This window comes from Hibiscus syriacus, unplaced genomic scaffold (assembly GCF_006381635.1).
Source record: "Hibiscus syriacus cultivar Baekdansim isolate YM2019G1 unplaced genomic scaffold, ASM638163v2 tig00116971_pilon, whole genome shotgun sequence".
In the NCBI taxonomy this organism is placed as follows: Eukaryota; Viridiplantae; Streptophyta; class Magnoliopsida; order Malvales; family Malvaceae; genus Hibiscus; species Hibiscus syriacus.
The window spans coordinates 608,761-629,246 of NW_024063495.1; the positions used below are offsets into that span (position 1 = coordinate 608,761).

The window sequence follows — 20,486 nt, forward strand, 5'->3', positions numbered from 1 at the left end:
CAAATTTAAGTGGTACTATATTTGCACTCATATAAGATAGGATGAAGTGATGCAAAGTAAAATTTTAAATAAACGCCTCAGTTAAAATCACAGTGTTGCAACAGAGATTCTTCAGCAGCCTTAACATGGAACAAATACTTAGTGAGTACACATTACTAGAAGTTTTTATTCATATTTCATTTATTCTTACCTATATCATATGATATAATTATATATATATATATATAATGGACCTACTGAAAGTTAATAACAAGGATCTTCCAAAAGATTTGCAAACTCAGAGAACATCTCCTTTTCTTGATCAAGCATGGCTGCCACAAATGAACTTTCAGTTGATGATGACGCTTGAAAACCATAGCTTAGCAGCTCACTCTCTGTTCCCGGGACGACTTCGTTATCGCTGTTGTTGTTGCTGCTACTGCTGTTGTTTTTAGTATTCATGTGTTGGGCACTAGTGTTGTTGCTTTTGTGATTTTGCAGTGCAATGTCCTCGGATTCGGGTCCTTGAGGGGGTAGAAATGCGTCGTCGAGAAGGAAATCGCGCCAGCTGAAGTCGAGGTCGGTTTTCTCTTGCGCTGCAGTGGAACAAGTGGAAGAAGAAGAAGTGGAAGACGATGACGACGGCGATGATAATGATAACGAGTACTGATTAGGGAACATAGGCAAGACGATCTGATAACCAGCGTAGTTCGAGGCTTCGGTCACGAGTTTTATGGCTTGGAGCTGAGAAAGAAGGTCCAGGGAATCACAATCAGAAGCAGCATGATGGTTAATGTTGTTGTTCGTGAAGAAGTTTACCGGGATCGGTTCGATCCCGAGAGCTGCCATCGTTGTCATCACTTGGTTATTGTTGAAGTTGGTGAATCCTTGTGTTGCTGCTGTTGGTGGTTGTAGTTGATGCGGCTCTGGTTTTATCAGGAAGGTATTCTTCATGTCTTGTTTGAGGGAACCGGATCGGGTTCTCGACTTCGGGAGGCCACCAATGTTCCCATAATCGGCTAAGATTTGAGAAAATGGTTTGTGAGTAACCGGATCGATCCCCATCTCGGAAAGCTTCTTCTTCAGCTTAGTGTTCCAGTAATTTTTGACATCATTGTCTGTTCTTCCGGGAAGCTGTTGGGCTATGATGGACCACCTGGAACCATAACCAAAATAAAAAAACCAGACACACACATAAAAGGCAGTGTCACATAATATGTCTTGCGCTAGTAACAGAAACAGGCTGTTAAAAAACTGTTAGCAAAACAGAATTTTACTCGAACTCTTCATTTTTTACGAAGTACATGTATCCGACACTTACCCGAGCTGCAGCATGTACCACAACATACATGAAATGTTCTGGGAATCGATATTACCTGCTGCCAATCGCGGCGTGAAGCCGAATGATCAACTCTTCCTCCTGAGGAGTGAAGCTTTCGTGTTTAAGATCCGGTCGCAAGTAATTAGTCCATCGGAGACGACAACTTTTCCCACATCTTCTAAGCCCTGGAAACCACATTCAGACATGGCATGATGCCCCATACGAAGGAGAAAAAAAACTACCAAAGTAAATGTAAAATAAAAATTACAGACCAACAGTAAGTTTTAACCTGCTTTTTTTGGAACAGCAGTCCAATTACCAGTTCCATGCTTAGATACATAAGCAAGTATCTTTGCATCTTCTTCTTCACTCCATAAACCTTTCTTCACATTCAGCTTGTCACAACAAGGAGGTCTAACCATCTTTATCTGTTGCATCAAAAACTCGGGAATTCACGACGACGGAAACCGAAAAGAAAACAGAGAGAAGAATCATGAAAATCACTTACAATGTAGCCCTTTTTGTGCTGTGTGATAAGAAAGAAGAATGGTGGAAAGAGAGGCTTTAAGGTATTGAGTGAGAGAAGAGCATGGAATGCATGAGAGATTGGATTCTCATATAATCAAATTTGCATGATGGCATGACATCTTTGCTTTAGAAATGAATTCACATGGACTCATGGGGTCAGGTTTGATGTGGGTGTATTTTCTGGTTAAATTTAGAATATATCTAAGTGGAAATCACATTAAAAATTTCATGTGATATTTGTTTAGCTTTAGATTAAATCCATTCACTGTGTGAGAGTAAGGAAATGAGTTTTGTTCAAGTGTCTTTTATAATCACGGGTTTGATGAGATCTAACTATTTTAAGAAATGATAAAAGAGATTTTTCATTTTGAACAAAGAGACAGAGAACGACAATGTGTGAAGGATACTAATTTTCATTTTGCTTCACATTCATGCCTACATATGTGAATGAGGTATACGACCCTTCAAAAGTTTTCAAATATTTGAACTTTTTTAGGAATTATATAATTTTTTTTTTGGATAAGTTATATATATTAATATTTTTCGATCGTAATAAAATGTTAAGATTGTTATTTTGTATTTTTTTCATAAAAAGTAACATATTTTTTAAATTTTAAATATTAAAAATTTCCAAATTAAATCAAATATGAAATATTAAATTTATTAAAATCTTTTAAATAAAGATCAAACTAATAAAATATATAAATTTTATAATAAACTATATGTTAATATTTAAATTATCACTTTTGTTATGTTTTAGTACCTAAATTAATTCATCTAAAACCTGTCAATTAATTCTTAATTCGATTGATATTATTATTGTTACAACAATAAAAAGACACTAAATTATTAATCGAAGAAAACATTTAAAAATGTCAACACTTTATGAACAAGGAGACATAGAACAATGTGTGAAGGATATGAATTTTTGCTTCAAAAATTTCAAATATATGAACTTTTTAAGGAATATATAATATTTTTCGATCGTAATATAATGTTAACATTGTTATTTTGTATTTTCATAAAAATTAACGTGTTTTGTAAATATAAATATTAAATTTATTAACAACCAGTTGATCTTGTGGGATGAGACACTAAATCTCTTAAATAAGGTCAGAGATTCGAATACTGACATTTGCAAATAGAGTAGTTGGGTTGGAAGGGTTGTCCTCATCTCTGCAGTACCCGATCCAGATTAATCGATCAATAAATCGGATATTGATGGTTACACCAAAAAAATATAAATATTAAATTTATTGAAAAACTTCAAAGTAGGATCGAAAATGAAATATTTAAATTTGTTAAAATATTTCAAATAATATTATTAGCTGACCCTTTTTTCCCATATGTAAGAGGTAAGGGAGAGATATGATAATAGGCTGCCCCCAACGCCAGATTGAGAGCAACTTCCGTGAATACCTCCGAATTATGAAATAAATATATAAATTTTAATAACTAAAACTATTATTAAATCATGCCACCTTACTTTTGTTTCAATTTTAGTGATAGAATTATATGTTTGTAATAATATTCTAGAGTTAACTATACATTTAGTACATAAACTATCACTTTTATTCCGATCTAGTACCTAATTTTTTTTTCAAAACTATATAATGTTTGGTTTAGGTTTCAATTTGATACCCCACCATTAAAAACTTAACGACACTGATGATGTGGAATTTACATTACAAGACACATGGAATAACAAAAAAGAGAAAATAATTCCACGTGATTGCTACCGCTAAGATTTTAACGGTGTGATACCAAATTGAAACATAAATTAAACGTTAGGCGTGATTTAAAAAAATAAAGTTTAGGTAGTAAAATAGAATAAAAATTATATTTTAGGTACTAAACGTGTAATTTACTCAATTTGTTAATAAGGCGTACAAATTGTAACTTTTTTAAAAAAGTGGCTCGTTCGTAATCGAACTAATAATTGAGTAAGAAAGCAAAAGCATTGACCCTTTATTACGTCAAATATGGGTTCACTGCGATGCGATGACAATTATCGATCACAATATAACAAGAAAAATTCCAAATTCCAATATCAAGATCTGTGTTCACCATTTTGCTTTTCCACAACTCTTCACATACAATGATCCTACAGTTACAACACAAAAGAAGCTCAAACTGCCAAGAAAAGAAACTAAAAGGAACACGAGGGGTGTGTCGAATTGAATCGAGCTCCCCATCACGTAAAGCATAACGATGCGGCTACTTAAGATGGTACTCGAACAAGGAAGCCATCTCAATCTGCAATACAATCCAAAATAAATTAAGAATATACGCATTTATAGTAAGACGAATAATGGAAGTAACTCGAATACTATACCTATGTAGGGGTGCTGTTCCATGCATCAAAACGACTGATAACCCACCAAAGGTGATTGAGAATATTGCTAAGAAATGGGAACCTATTCTGGTTGAATGGTGTCAATCCCACCCTTGTGCAGGAAAAGTTTGCAACAAGGACCAACAGGCTCGCTTATAAGCGACGTTGAGATAGGGAATGGTAATCCCTTTCTCAAATTATATACCACCACTCAACTCCTAATAACTAAATTGGAATTCAAAAGAAATTGAATATCAAATGCCAATAATAAAAAATAAAAATTAGAGTAACTGCTTCCTTTAAAGAATACTCCATTACTCTACTATCAACTCACCGCAGTCAAAGCACACTCTGCACCTTTGTTCCCAGATTTACCACCAGCTCGATTCAATGCCTGCAGTTGTCATGTGAAATGAAACAATTACATAAAATTCCACTCTTAGTCATTTTATTTCTTTGATTGCATCCAAGAATGAAAACGTCATCCCCCTCTTGCATTCTAATATATCATCTCAAAACCATTCTAAAGTAAATCACAAATTACATGCACTAGACCGTGTTCTGTCACTTGGTAGTTGATATGCACAACCTATGCAAGCGTAACAAGAATTTCCCCTCTTCTCTCATTCCATTCAATGTGAAGGAAACTAGAGGGGGTGCCCCATTATAGTTGTAAAACAGTCCATCTCACTTAACAAGAAAACCTATAGTTTTTAATGCAAAATGATCTTTTATCCAGCTCCTACCTGGTCCATGTCATCGCAAGTCAAAACACCAAATATGCAAGGAACACCTGCAAAGTTGATAAGTTGCAGCTTCAAATCACAAGAAATAATAAAAAATTGAAAAATAAGGAAAGATACCAATAGCCAAGTAATCTATGGGGGAATCAATTATTAATACATGAGAAATTCCATGTATATCTTTAGGGCATGAGATTGATGCAGATCTTTTTTGACAACTGCCACATAAAATTTTTTCCTCCCAGGTTGAAAGGATGGTAATTTTCAACTTCTCAAAAGAAAAGAATCTTGCAATGTGTTTCCTTGTGCTGTCTAATTGAAACAACTAGGAGAAAATAATGAAATTTGTGATAAACAATTACTATGATAGCATTATGTAGTCGGGTAAGAGTAAAATTTGCAAAGATTTAAGAACATATGGTGAAAAGGAGTTGCTTTGAAAAGAGTTCATACCAAAGATGGTATACTTGTAGTCTAAAAGAATCATAAGCATATCAAACAAAGTTCTTAATAACTTCAGCCAAGTTGAAATATTTAGGGCATAGAAAATGTCTAGAATATGCCTGAATAAACAAGAAAAAGCGAGATATATGCTTTTGATCAATGAAATTGTATTCCCCATGGTACTTTATACGCGAGATGCCAACAATAATACCATGGTAGCATTTTAAGCGAAATGGGTCAGACCTGAGTTTAAGCCAGCTGAAAGCACCCCAGATGTTGCAGAATTAACCACAGCATCATAGTGAGAAGTATCTCCTTTTATCTGTTGGCAGGATTAACAAAATTCAGCAAAATGTACTTAGCATTAGCATAGAAAGGATTTCCCGTTAGCAGCTAAAAAGTTATATGAGAAATTCCCAAGGAACATGTAAGAAATCATACCACAGCCCCAATGCATAAAACTGCATGATACTTCCGAGACTTTCCCAGCTTTTCTGCTGTAACACCAATTTCAAAACTTCCAGGGACCCAGATAACCTGATAAGAAAGTGATGAAATGATCAACCCATCCTAAAATTTGGCTAAACGTTAATAAAAGGATCTGGTCAAAAGATCCTTATGCTGAAAAAGAACTAGTTGTAAGTAAGATGATATACAGAGCAAATCATGAATCATAGAAGACAAAGACTTCGATAGCGATGCCATCAAATAAGATGATATACAGAGCAAATCATGAATCATAGGGAGGTCTGTGAAATGTTGGGGATCACCTTTAAAGGGGGGCAGCAATTATTAGAGGAGGAGATTTTTAGGATGGAATTGAAGGGGTCTTCTCAATGACCCTGATGGTTTCTTTGGTTTGATGTGGAGTTTATGATTGTCAATTTTATGTCTAAGTTAAAATTAATCACATGGAATATTAGAGGTCTTGGGAGAAGAGAAAAAATAAGAGCAGTGGCCAGACTTGTTACTAGAGAGAAGCGTTTATCCTATTCTTACAGGAGTCAAAACTGAATGTCTGTAAAAGCAATTTATGGAGGAGGTTAGGAGGTAATCTATTGAAAGGTCATGTCTTTCTTCCAGCTAAGGGTTCTGCAGGAGGTCTGATAAGTTTGTGGAATGAGAATGTTTTTGTGGTCAATGCCGAACATAAACATAGCAGATTCATAGCATTATCAGGAAAGTTCAAGCTGTATAATTTTGATTGTGTTTTAATAAATGTATATGGTCCAGCAGTAGAAGCGGATAAAGAGGAATTCTTTAGGGAGCTGATGTGTTTTGTGCAGTGTTTAAACCTGCCAGTCTGCATAGGAGGGGATTTTAATGCTTATTTGGATACAGAGGAGAAATGCGGTGTAGGTCAAAACTGGCATTCCATGGATTTGTTTAGATCCTTTGTTCAACATTTTAATCTTATGGATTTACCATTAGTAGGAGGAAGATATACTTGGTGCAACAACAGAGAGTCTCCTACTTGGGAAAGGCTTGATCGGTTTATTATCAGTGGTTCTTTCCTAAATCAATTTCCTAATATGATCCAAAAAATGTTCCCAAAATCCCTTTCGGATCATAATCCTGTGGTGTTAGTAGAAGAATGCAACAATTGGGGACCAAAACCTTTTCGATTATACAACTATTTGTTAGAGGAAGACGGGTTTGTTGAGTTGATTGAAAATTCATTGTCTACGGCGAAGGCGAATGGTCGATGGGGTCTATTTTCTTTACTTCGAGGAACAAAGCAGAAGATCAGGGATAGGCTTTTTTCGACTCAAAAGCGGATTTCTGAAAAAATTTCTCAACTAGAAAACTTGATTAATGATCTGGAATTCAAATTGCAAGGAGGGATTTCCATTCAAGAAAGGGATTTGTTGATTCTATCCAGGAATGAATTATGGAAGTTGCATAGGAGGGAAGAGAGTATTTGGTTACAAAGATCAAGATTGAAGTGGATCAAGGATGGGGATAGGAATACAAAGTTTTACCATTTAACAGCATTAAATAGAAATAGAATGAATTCAATTTTGGCCCTGAGAGTGGCTGATGAAGAAATTTCTGATCCGGAGAAGCTGAAAAAATTTGTCTTTGAGTATTTTAAGGAGAACTACAGCTCTAAAAATACGCTGGAGGTAGAGGACATTAATCTCAATTTCATGACATTATCAGAGGAGCAGAAAAATGGACTTGAGGTACGGTTTTCAGAACATGAAGTTAGGGAAGCAGTGTTTCACTCGGACAGTTCCAAAGCCCCGGGTCCAGACGGCTTCACGATGGGTTTCTTTAAAAAATTCTGGCCTGTTTTGAAGGATCATTTAATGAAGTTTGTGGATGACTTTCACAGAGGAATGAGTTGGGAACATGGGGTCGACCATGCTTTCATTACTTTGATTCCTAAAAACTCAACCCTGAAATTATTGAAGATTACAGACCAATTAGTCTTGTTGGAAGTTTGTACAAAATTATCTCTAGAATCTTATCGAGGAGATTGGTTTCTTTTATTAAAGTTTTGATCAGCCCATTGCAGTTCGCCTTTATTTCGGGTAGGCAGCTCATTGATTGCGCTTTTATGGCAAATGAATCTATAGATTACTGGAGGAAAAAAGGTAGGAAAGGAGTTGTTTTTAAAGTAGATTTTCGCAGAGCCTTTGACTCAGTGGAATGGCCAATTATTTTGAGGTTATTGAAGATAATGGGTTTTGGAGACAAATGGATTTCTTGGATGGATTATTGTATTTCTTCTGCTTCAATTTCAGTCCTAATTAATGGTTCCCCAACTCAAGAATTTCAGATGGGCAAAGGGCTGAGACAAGGTTGTAGTCTATCTCCTCTTCTGTTTAATATTGTTGGTGAGCTATTGAATTTAATGTTGAGTAAGGCTGCTACCCTTGGTCTTTTTGAAGGATTCAATATTGGTATTGAAGAGAATCTTTTTAAGTTGACTCATCTGCAGTTTGCAGACGACTTAATCTTATTTTGCAGAGATTCCTCAACACAAATTCTGAATTTAAAGAGAGTATTGAGGGTATTCAGTTTAATTTCAGGGCTTCATCTTAATCTATCCAAGAGTAAATAGTTTGGTGTTAATGTGGCAGAGGACAGATTAAAAGATTTAGCACTGGAAGCAGGTTGTGGGGTGGGATCTTTTCCTATGACTTATCTAGGTCTTCCGATAGGAACAAAGAAAAATTCAGAGTTATTGTGGGAACCAGTTTTAGAGAAAGTTTTCATCAGATTAGCAGGTTGGAAAGCTGCTTCTTTATCGTTGGCTGGAAGATTGGTGTTGATAAAATCGGTATTATCCTCCTTACCTATTTTTTACCTCTCTATTTTCAAAATTCCGTTTAAGGTCAATCAGAAAATTAACTCAGTATTGGCAAGATTTCTTTGGGGTGAAGAATCTGACAAGAAGAGGGTTCATTGGGTGAATTGGAGTACGGTTTGTCAACCATTGGAAGAAGGAGGCTTAGGAGTATTGGACTTGAGTATGATTAATAGAGTTTTGCTAGGGAAATGGGTTTGGAAGTATGCAAATGACAAAGACTCTCAATGGAAAAAACTGATTTGTTGTATTCATAATGTCAGTATGGAGTCTCTGTCTATAGGCAAGGTTGTTTCTCTTCAAGATTCATGGGTTTGGAGAGGTATTCGGAGTAACTATGAGAAAAAGGACGAGATTGGGGATTGTTTGAGATCCAATTCGAAGATCCAAGTGGGGAATGGTAGGTCAATTGATTTTTGGAATGATATTTGGGTTAATGGATCTACTCTTAAGATTCAATTTCCTAGAATCTATGCTCTGTCAACTAACAAAAGGGGAAAATTGGTTGAATTTGGTGGATTTGTATCTAATGGTTGGGTTTAGAACATTCAGCTAAGGAGAAATCTTTGTGATTGAGAATTGGATCAGTGGCTTTCCTTAATGCTTTTGATTGACAACATAACACCGAATGAATCAGTGGATGATTTTTTTGGGGTGGTCGGGGAAAGGGGATGGTTTGTTCTCGGTAAAATCTTGTAGAATGACTATCTCAAGCAGAACTGGAGGACATTTTCAATGGAAGAAATGGGTGTGGTCCGGATTAACTCCTCCTCGAGTGGAAACATTTCTATGGCAGTTTACTCATCAGAAATTGGCGGTTAGAGTGGAATTGAAGAAAAGAGGGGTCAATCTTGAAGATGTTCTGTGCCCTTTTTGCCACAAATACGAGGAATCAATTCGTCATCTGTTTTTTTCATGCTCGGTTGCAGAGAAGTTGTGGTATAGATTTTTAAGGTTTTGGGATATCTCTTCGGTCATGCCCCAAGATCCTCCTTCCTTTCTTTGCTCTTGGTCTTATCTAAGGGACTGTTCTAATATTTGGAAGTTCATTCCAGGTGTTGTTCTATGGTCTATTTGGAAAGCTAGGAATGCAGTGGTTTTTGAAAACTGGACATTAGATAATTCATCCCTATTCTTCATTTCAGGTTTAGGTTGGCTAAATGGTTTTTAGGGAAATTTCCTCATGTTAATATTCAAGTTGACCTACTAGTAGGGGATCCATCGCTTGGAGACAATTTGCCTATAAAATCATACAATAAGGAGAAGGTTCTTAACTGGTCTCCGCCTCCTTCGAATTTCTTTAAATTCAATGTTGATGGAGCGGTAAGAGGTGATGGGCTGCAGGGAGGTATTGGAGGAGTCTTGAAAGATTCGGAATGTTCTACTTTATATACCTTTTCTTTTTCGGTGGGACCTGGTCCTCCCATGTTAGTTGAGCTGAAAGCTATTAAACAAGGGATTGATCTATTCATTTCTTCCGAATGGGCTTTGAAGGGAAGACTAATCCTTGAGACAGATTGTAAAACAGCAGTTGACTGGATTTTGATGCCATTTTTTGCCCCTACTTTTTTCAATACTTTAGTTGGGGAAATTGAGGCCTTAGTTTCTGCTAGGGGTATTATTGTTAGATGGATTCCTAGGTCATGCAATTGGGAGGCTGATAAGCTAGCAAAAGAGGGTATTGGTTGATGTTTGAGCTTTATGGTTGTTTTGGTTTGTATTATATTTCGGACAGTTTATTTAGTAAGCTGCAATCTTATGTAAACATGGTTTTTAATATAATGAGGTACTCTTTTCCTCCTTCCACTAGTTGCCTCTTTCACAAGAGCCAACTATGAGGGAGGTTTTTAATGAGACCTCCTATTCCTATCAAAAAAAAAAAGAGAGAGGCAGAGATACCCTACTCCTATTTCCTAGGCTTTTGAACTGCATTAGTCAAATTAATTGCTAGCATTTGCAGCGGGAGTAACAAAGAAAGCACAGGTGTCTAGATAAATTACAAGGAAAAAGCAGACATGTAACCCGAGATAGAGATATGTTATAATATAACATTAAAGAAGGATTTCATTTTAGCATAATAAGTAGGAGGGTGGCTAGTGGTTGTTACACACATCAATGTCTTCTTCATTAACTGAATACTTGCGGAAAGTCTCCAGAGCTCCCTCCAATAGCAGCTTTGTCACAATCTCATTGAAACGGGCGACAACCTTTGAAAATGTAATAAAAAAATCACCATGGTAATAATAGTATGAAATCATTCAAACACATAAAAAAAGCAATAGAAGGCGGATTAGATCTTTGACTTTGTACTTGCAAATAGCAATTAAAGATAAAACTGACCACAGCAAAGCGAAGGCCTTGAGCTTTGGTAACGGACCCCTCCAAATGGCGTACTGCCGCTGTTTGTACAGAGGAGGAGCTCTGCTTCCCATTCACCACAAATCCTGATTTCATCAATAGATATCTCACTAGTTATATCCAAAAATCCAAAGAAAATGCTATTTTCACTTTAATAAAACGAGTTTAAAAGAAGACGATTACTAAATTTGGAACCAATTATGTACTCCTATGCCCTATCTAGCTGAACTAACTTCAATCACTAAGAAAGTATAAATCAGAATCCTACATTTCTCATTGCATTTTGTTTCTTAGCACTGAAGAGTGAAGCTTTCCCCTAATTCCGAAAACAATTTCTATAAATTCCTAACCTCGTGAATCAAGGATGACAAGATCCAGAGTTCTAAAAAAGTATAAAATTCTAAAAACAACTTTAAACAAAACTGAGATTCAGATTTTAATTGAAGTATCAAAAACAGGGAATGAAACTCAAGAAAGAGAGAAATTGCCTTGGAATTGGAAGGAGGACGAAAAGGATAGAGCGGTTGACTTGCGGGGGGAAATGAAGGCGGCAGAGGGCGGATTCCTGGGAGTGGGGAATGCACCGCATACTGTTCCACTCAAGAGACGCTCTTGAATCTTTACGCATCCAAATCCGCTTAAAGCCATTTTCTTTTGCTTTGATTTCTGTGATTTTATGCAATGTTCGATTTGGTTTTTTTTTAGCATTGCTGCCCTGCGTCTCCTCTGCTTTTAGACTTTTGCTTAGTACTGGGCGGGTCAAATCATGAGATCATACAAAACTCGATGATCTAGATGATGAACATTAGATCTTTTAAACAAATATCAGAGTTTGTAAGTTTTGAAAAAAATGAAAGTCTATATACCAAAACACGTTTAATACTTCAATCATACAAGTTTTGAAAAAAAAAGAAAATTTAGGAACCGATAGTTAATGTACTAAATTCGTTAAGTTTTTAATGATGGGTATTAAAATGAAATAAAAAGTAAATTTTAGGTATGATTTTGAAAAAATTGAAAATTTAGATACTAAAATTGATCAAAATTAATAGTTTATATATTAAATGTGTAATTTATCATTATTTTATCTCCTAGACAAGGAGTGTAAATGAATCAAGTTTAAAAAATAAAATTATATTCGAGTTGTTTGTTTATTTTTAAAAGGGTTAATTTTAATTTGCATTTGTTTAAATTTTTAATATTACATTATTGTTCGTTTATATATTTTAAAAGTGCTTATGTTTGACTCTTTTAACATTCATGAATATATATTTGAGACAATAAACGAACTTTTAAATGAAATTATTTATGAATATAAAAGAGTCGAATACATTTATTAAATAAACATAAAAATTATGTTTATAGTCATTTATTTAATTTAATAAACGAACATAAATATACATTATACGAATTGTTTACAAACACTATATCGAACACTCTTGTTTATTTACACACCTTCCTACACTATAACGAGTGGGTCAAATTACTTCCATCCAGCTCAATTGGTAGAGCGCAAGGTTCTTAATCTTGAGGTCGTGGGATAGAGTCTCACGGAAGGCATTTCATAATTTGGAGGTCTCTCACGGAAGTTGCTCTCAACCTGGCGCTGGGGGCAGCCTACTATCGTACCTCCCCCTTATCCTATTACATATGAGAATAAGGTCAGCTAATTTTTTTTTAGTTTTGAAATGGGTTATGCGAATGATATAATTGGATTAAAATAGAGTTGAATTTATGATAAAAATATTTTATTCATTATTTCTTTTTTCAAAAGATATATCTAATAAGATGTGTAGTGGTGTCGCTTTTAAACTTTATAAAATTTGTCTGAAGTCTGATTAGATTTGTGTATTGTTGTGAGTAACTTACGAGGTTTTCCTAGTTATATTTAGATACAAAATTTATAAGTCTCGACTAATTCAGTCAGAGTATTTTATATAAGTGTTGATGACATGACTATATATTACATGCATATATTATGTATAATATATGTTTTCAATAATATTTTATTTTTTTAACATTCTATAGCTTATGCTTTATATTTCATTTTTTTAATTTTTAAGAGTATTTTTAATATATATTTAATTTTTTAGTAATTTACTTTTTATTTTTAGTATTTTTTATATTTAATGTTTTATTTTTATATTTAAAATTTAAAATAATTATTATCTTTTTAAAAATTTAAATAAACCCTTGAACTTAAAAAAAAAATTGGCCTTCGAATAAGATCAAAAACCAATTTAGCCCATATGTCATGTCAATTATCATCCTCCACATCATTAGCTACCGTAAACCATCACTTAGAATTGTGAACCGTCATGTTAACATCGTGAATTGTCACGTCAATACCGTAATGGTTAACAATGGAAAATGTTGGTTAAAGGGTTCTATCGAGTTTATTTTCTGAGTTTAAGGATCACATTGAGTACAAAAATAATTTGAGAGTCACATTAATTTTTGGCTTAATATAAAGATTAGTGCCCAAACTATACCACTTTTCCCAAAGTGGTGTCCAAACTTTTTTTTCGATTAATCTAGTTCCTAACGTTACAAACGTTACCATTTTAGGTGCCCAGATTGTAACGGTCGTTAAATTCTACCGTTAAAGGACACATGTTGCCTTTATAAAATTTTGAAAATCTTATTTAATTAAAAATACTTAAAATTAAAATTTTTAAAAGAAAATCCCAAAATTTTATAAAACTAAAAAAAACCCAAAACTTTTAAAACCCTAATTTCAATCTTTTGCCACAGTCGACCGGCATCACCACAATCAATCGGCCGACCTCCCGACGACGTGTGACTGGCCAAACACCTGCGACCAAAACCCCTTGTTTCCGCAACCGGTTGAGCACATAATTGCTCATGATTTAGATTCGTTGTTGTAGGTGTTCGTCGCGATTAAGGGTTCTTTGGCTGTTGTTATGATGATTTTTCATCAGGTTACAAGTCGTCGATCGAGGTGCAGCTGGTTGGAGGTTCGATCGACAGAAACGATGGTGGGAGGAGGTGGTAGAATGGGTATAGAGATTAGATTTAGGGTTTTCAAAGTTTGGGGGAATTTTTTAAGATTTTAAAAAAATTTGGGCTTTTTTTAAAATATATTTTAATTTTTTAGAATAAACTTTTCAAAATTACAAGAACGTGACACACGTCGCTTAACAAGATTTTTAACGGCCGTTATGTTTGGGACACCTAAAGTTATAACGTTTGTAACGTTAGGGTCTCGATTAACCAAAAAAAAGTTTAGGCACCAATTTAAGAAAAACAATATAGTTTGAACACTTATGTGTATATTAAACCTTAATTTTTTTTAAAAAAAATAAAAGGATCTCGTGGCTTTTTTACCGAAATATCATCATGACTGTAATAATTATATGTCATACACTCTTTCTCCAAAATTTACCGATCTAGCACCCTTTCTGACAAGGCAGATTGTCATTCACGTCTTTTCGGGGTTTCATCTGAGCTGGCACCACGTCATGAAAGGCGCGGATGATCATTCGAGCCTTATTGGCGCCACATAAGGGACAAGCTAGATCTCTATGCGGTTCTTTCTAGGATTTTTGACACGCGTCTTCCATTAAATTTCCATTTGTTCGCACCTCGCACATTAAATACCCCATCCGGCCAAACCCTCCCTCACCCTATAAATATCCCCTTTTTTCATTCAAATACACCAGATTCTCAAATTCTCTCAAACCATATCAAAATTCAAACCCTCTCAAATCAAACCAGGTCAAATTCTATTAAGAAGGTAAAATATTTTATTTTATTAAAATAAATTAATAATTTATTATTTTATTAAATTGTATTATATTAATTTTTTATTATATTTTACAGTTATAAAATGAAAGGCGGTCTGTTACGTTTAGATGAACATCATATCTCGAGGCATTTTACTGATACGTTAATAATTTTAAATTTTATTTTAATTTTAATTATTGTTAATATTTTATTTATTTGATTTGTTTAGTATTAGTTTATAATTTAATTTCTATAATATTTATTAAATTAGAAGAGATATTGTATTTTTGATCCCTTCATTCATAATCTTAAGTTAGAGATATCAACCCATGTATGGTCGTATTTAGTCGAGGCTGGATTCGGTTACGTAGCAAAATATGAAGGGCACTGTAACCTTGAATCTAACTTGATTTCTACATTGATTGAGCGGTGGAGACCAGAGACACGCACATTTCATATTTCGTGCAGAGAGTGCACAATTACGTTAGAGGATATTTCTATGCATCTGGGGCTTCCGGTAGATGGAGATATGCTTTATGGGGTGGCGCACGGTGACTGGCTTTCATTGTCCCATGAGTATCTTGGAGGTGTCCCACTAATTTTAACGGTGTCGAATTCTGTTAAATTGGTTGGAAGCAACTTTCAATCATTTGAGCGCCGACGCCTTGGAGGAGCAGGTTAAGAAGTATGCATGGGCTTGCATACTACAGCTGATAGGAGGGCTCCTTATGCCGGACAAATCGTCCAACCAAGTTCATTGTATATGGTTGTGTCACCTCACCGATTTTCATCAGGCTGGCACACTGAGTTGGGGCTCGGCAGTTTTGGCATTTCTCTATAGGGAAATGTGTCGAGCTACTGACTATAGAAAAATGCTATCGGTGGATATTTGCTTCTGCTCCAGTCTTGGGCGTGGTATCGCATGCCCTTTTTATGTCCGGTGGTGAAAAACCCGTTGGTTTTCTAACTATTATTAAGGTAATTACAATATTGATTTCCTATATTAATAATTATATTTAGTATATAATAAAAATTATTTAATTGAATAGGTGGTCAACTACAAGAAAAGATCATCGAGAATTAGGCTACTCATTGATCAGAATGCTGACACGGAGGTATATATTTAATAACAAAATGTATTTTTAATTATCGTTATATAATTAGATTATTATTTTGATAAGAATTCTATATATTTGTTTTAGTTTGAATGGACTCCTTATTGTACTGAAGAGATGAAGATTTACATCTCACACCACTTAAGAGGCCATTAGATGTCTGGATGGTGGTGGTCCCTCTGATATGTTATGCGATTGTAGAGTAGCATCCAACTGATCGCGTGCTCCAATAATTTGGTTTTGTACAATCAATTTCGGAAGCACCTAAAAATTTCGATGATTTGCATAACATCGATCGACACAGCAAAAAAGAAATCGATTGTCTGCTAAAGCACTATAAGTGGTAATGATATAGGAGGATCGACGTGGGTGTATTCCCCGTTATAAACCCATTTATTTGAACCATTTGACGGTTGTAGATGGTTATTACGAGTGGTTCAACAGGAACGGGAAATCGTTCCTACTTTCTGAGAAAACACGAAGTATGAGCATTAATGGATGTCGACAAAGACATCCGCCGTCACAACATCATCGTCCCCCGACTCATGGACAAAGAGCAGGCGCTTCCGACTCGTTCTTAGTTGTAGCACCAGAACCTGCACAGCAGCCACTGTCTACACCGATGTACATTATACAACTATTTCAGATGGCACCACAACCACATTAGATGTCGCCGCCATCGCTTACATAACAGATGCCACCACCGTTGTAGAGTTATATGACTCATCCTAACGGATATTACAGTCTCATGTTTACAGATCCAACTTAAGGTTATATACTGGATATTTGGCGGGTGAAGTTTCACCAACGATGACCACCACATAGACACCTCCTGTACAGTTTTTGCACTCATCGATGTCTGTTTTTTCGCAATTTTCACAGTTCTCTATGAGCAGTGGGATAGTCAGTCATACACTCCAGGGTCTTTATTATATAGAGGTGCTACATCGTCATTCGTCCCTCATCAACAAAATGTATATGCTTCTGATAATAATGATGATGATGATGATGAGATGATGACTCAAAACAAATTATACAAAAAAATCCTCCTCGAGACAAACAATCACTGCCCTGTGGAACGCATTCAAGACGCATGCATCAATATTTTCATACATTTCATTATTTTTGTATTTTATTTTTTTATTTACCAACAATTGTAATTTTTATTTAATTATTTACCTTTTATTACTTAATTTATTTTGTTTGTTAATTTTTTATCACTTAATTATTCAAATATTTTTATTATTCAGTGCTTTTAATTTTTTTTGTTATATCATTTTCTTGTTTAATTAATCGGTGATGCTTAAAAGACATTAACGGAAAGTAAATGAAAATTAAATTACAGAAACTTATATTTCATAAACAACACCTACAACAAGTACAACATCAACGGTTAGTTGATGACAAAAGAGATGAACATTTTCCTAGTGTGTCTTAGGTTTCTATAATGCCCACATATTTTGTTTTCTCTGGACGTTTCCCGAATATCCATATCACAATAAATTCGAGTAGATTTTGGACAACAAGGCTCCATCAATAAGGACGGATCTGGTACAATCGGAAGCCAATTCTAAACCTCATTAGGGTCTTTCTCATTACCTATGGGGAGAACTCAAATCCGTATACCTTAAACACTTCCGAAAGTAGGTATACGAGATCCACAAAACGATTATATTCTTGACGGGTATACGAGCAAGTTGCTATGACATGTGAGCATGGATACTGCAGAGCTTGAAAAAACCCACAGTCGCACAATCTGTCTCGTATATTAACTCTGAACGAGTTAGCTTGAATCCCTTGAAGAGGTCGCAGGATCTCTGTGACATGAAATAATTCAAGGGTTTTAAAGAAGCTTGTATCTGACATTCCATTTGATGTAGTAATTCTTTTTTGTAGATCTAGAACTAATCTAGGGTAATAGATATGATCGTTTTGCATCCAAGTTTGAGATTATCCCTGATCTTGGCAAAAAGCACTCTCAAACGAATATATTTCCTTTTACCAACGCTGATACTGGTAAATAATATGCACCCTTTAAGGTCGAATTGATATCCTCAGCCAAGTTGGTCGTCATGTGTCATATTGATATCCACCATCATATGCATTTGTCCACATTTATTTATTGATAATGCTAATGTAATCGTATCCTTCTTCGTTATTTCCTCACAACTCTTGAAGTATTGGCTCAAAGGTTTGAGGTAGTAGTTCGTAACCCGAGCATCAAATGTAGAACTTACTAACTTTGTTACTATAAAAAATGAAAATGATTGACAAATAAAAAATAACATTTTTGACATACCCATGCGCACAAGTAATTGGCCCTAATCAGTCTTCTTGAACTTCCATAATAGTTTACAGTAATGTGTCAGATACAATACCGATGTTGGACATAGGGTGGTTGCCACATTGGACCCAAAGAATCCATTACTGCTTTGATCCCAGCTCCGCGATCTGAAATGACACAGATTTCCCCCTCGTGATAACATGTAAGCGTAAGTTTCTGAGGAAAAATCCCAAGAATCTGTATTTTCTCCTTCAAAAAGGGCAAAAGTAATTGGAATTATGTTGCGATTACCATTTTAGACAACTGTCAATAGTAAAACTTGCTTGTATATTTCATACAATAACGTCCCGTCGATTTGGACCACGAGCTTACAGTATTTCACAACATTAATGCATTGTGGGTAAGTCCAAAAAAGCCGGTAGAATTAGCATCGATCACAAAGAACTCGATCATTGTGGTATGCATGACAAGTTTCAAAGTCGAAAATTATCCCAAGATTCAATCTTCGCACCACCCTAAACCAACTTGGTAGTTTGTTAAAGATGCATCACATTTGTCGTGAAGTTTTTTTAATGACATTCTGTTTTTCCTTCCATGCTTTCCTCTATGAGACATTATAGCGATTGTATAGCTGAAATCAACACAACAATAACTATATGAGAGCTTCATTTAGTATGGGCATGATGGTTTGGGATAATGTCGGAGTCCAAGTTAGGATGATCCTAGTTGATCCCTCCAACACAGCATGTGTGAGGACCGTTGTATATTGTTAGTTCCCATATATTAGTTTTCCTCTTCCTCTTCGATATTTGAACCATACAATTGCATCTGTTATCACGTTGGACACAATGACAAACATACTTTTCGGTGGTATACCGAACGACTCTGGACTGAACAGAATTACGAATATTGTAATTCTTAATTGCCATCATCACTTATTCTTTGCATGAAAACTCTATTCCTTTATATAACTCACCATCATTGACTGATGAGTTAAATCCATAGTCATTGACGTTAGACATATCCGTAAATTCTGGCCCATACGTTGCACCATAGTCAGCTTTATACATGTGTGTTGGAGGTTCAATGTGTACGTATTTGTGGGAACTTCATCTACATCACCATCATCAGAGTTTATGTCGAACTGCGATGATTATAGGTGAACGAATAATCTAGTCTCAGCACCATCCGTATCTGGCTCGCGAAGAGGTTCTTTTGGCGAAAATGAGGGTTCCTCTACACTGTTCACATTTAGGTCGAACAAGCTGGTAGTTGCATGCCTCCCCTTTAAGCTTGAAGGCATCTCGACATTGAGGTCAAAGAAGCTCGTAGTTGAATGCCTCTCCATGGAGCTTGAAGGCACCGTGTCAAATGGGTATTGCATAAATTGCTGCGTCGAGGGCAGCTCTATATTCAGGTCAAAGAAATTGGCAAATTAATGTCTTCCCCTTGAACTGGATGCGATGTTGCCATACGAATTATTTGTGGAGCCATTTCGGTACAGATCATAAGAAGTTACCAATGAATGTCTCCCCATTGAACTTGATGGAATGCCACCATGATGTGGATTTCCCATTAAAGAGTTAAAATCATTACATATTACTTGAGTTGGGATGTCAACTTGATCAGCTTGTTGAGCCAATCCATAGTGGGAGCATAATGACATACCACGAACAACACACACTTCAACAAATTTCGCATACATCTTTGTATTGGCGCCTGAATAATGATTTTGAGAATCAACCATCATTGCAACATTGTCATCGTTGGATAGCTCAAACGCTGTATAAGTTAACAAAAATACTACGGTTGGAAATATGTACTGAATTGAGGACAGTCTTCTAGTACTTCCAACATGAACCTTCCTTGAAATCTTCGTTGTCAGCTCCTCAAGAGTTATGTTTCTCTTGAAGGATATTTTGACATAATGGTTTGATGCGAACACGACGCCGATTTCATCTTCCTGAATTTCTCCATCATAGTAAACAATAGTTGAAATACGCGTCATTATGAGAGTTTGAAAGATTGAGAGTATTATATCTGCAAAAACAATACCTAAAATAGGCCTAATTAAATAAATAGTATATGAATTAAAATATAACCTAATAAATTTTTAAAAATTTTCACAATAATTTAAATAATATAATTTTATATTATTACCGTATCGGCAAAAATGTCTCGACGTATGATCCCACTTTCTAATTTTACAACCGTAAAAATAATATAAAATAAATAGTACAATAAAATTATTTCAAATAATCATATATAAAATAAATATAATATAATGAAAGATAATTTTACCTTACAACAAAAATC

At 35.1% G+C, this 20,486-nt stretch overlaps 2 protein-coding genes across 2 annotated transcripts; both read right to left on the minus strand.

The window, feature by feature from the left end:
* Nucleotides 1-229: 229 nt before the first annotated feature.
* Nucleotides 230-1,817, minus strand: LOC120191792 (transcription factor MYB35-like). The gene is made up of 4 exons (XM_039194705.1): nt 1,590-1,817; nt 1,356-1,485; nt 747-1,135; nt 230-350 (listed from the first exon to the last, which is right to left on the minus strand). The coding sequence occupies exons 1-4, from the start codon at nt 1,735-1,737 to the stop codon at nt 244-246; spliced, it is 774 nt and encodes a 257-aa protein (XP_039050636.1). The 5' UTR covers nt 1,738-1,817; the 3' UTR covers nt 230-243.
* A 1,956-nt stretch (nt 1,818-3,773) lies between these two features.
* Nucleotides 3,774-11,730, minus strand: LOC120191936 (6,7-dimethyl-8-ribityllumazine synthase, chloroplastic-like). Its single transcript, XM_039194798.1, has 8 exons — nt 11,513-11,730; nt 11,007-11,110; nt 10,778-10,873; nt 5,792-5,887; nt 5,594-5,672; nt 4,910-4,956; nt 4,498-4,557; nt 3,774-4,084 (listed from the first exon to the last, which is right to left on the minus strand). Exons 1-8 carry the CDS (start codon nt 11,670-11,672, stop codon nt 4,046-4,048), a joined length of 681 nt encoding a protein of 226 aa, XP_039050729.1. The 5' UTR covers nt 11,673-11,730; the 3' UTR covers nt 3,774-4,045.
* Nucleotides 11,731-20,486: the final 8,756 nt, after the last annotated feature.

Coding starts and splice junctions, on each gene's coding strand:
- LOC120191792 (XM_039194705.1), bottom strand. CDS start 1,737: ATGCAACAGATAAAGATGGTTAGACCTCCTTGTTGTGACAAGCTGAAT. Junction 1,486..1,589: donor TGCTGTTCCAAAAAAAGCAG/GTTAAAACTTAC, acceptor TGTGGTTTCCAG/GGCTTAGAAGATGTGGGAAA. Junction 1,136..1,355: donor CACGCCGCGATTGGCAGCAG/GTAATATCGATT, acceptor TTATGGTTCCAG/GTGGTCCATCATAGCCCAAC.
- LOC120191936 (XM_039194798.1), bottom strand. CDS start 11,672: ATGGCTTTAAGCGGATTTGGATGCGTAAAGATTCAAGAGCGTCTCTTG. Junction 5,673..5,791: donor TTTTATGCATTGGGGCTGTG/GTATGATTTCTT, acceptor TCCTGCCAACAG/ATAAAAGGAGATACTTCTCA. Junction 4,558..4,909: donor CTTGCGATGACATGGACCAG/GTAGGAGCTGGA, acceptor TGACAACTGCAG/GCATTGAATCGAGCTGGTGG.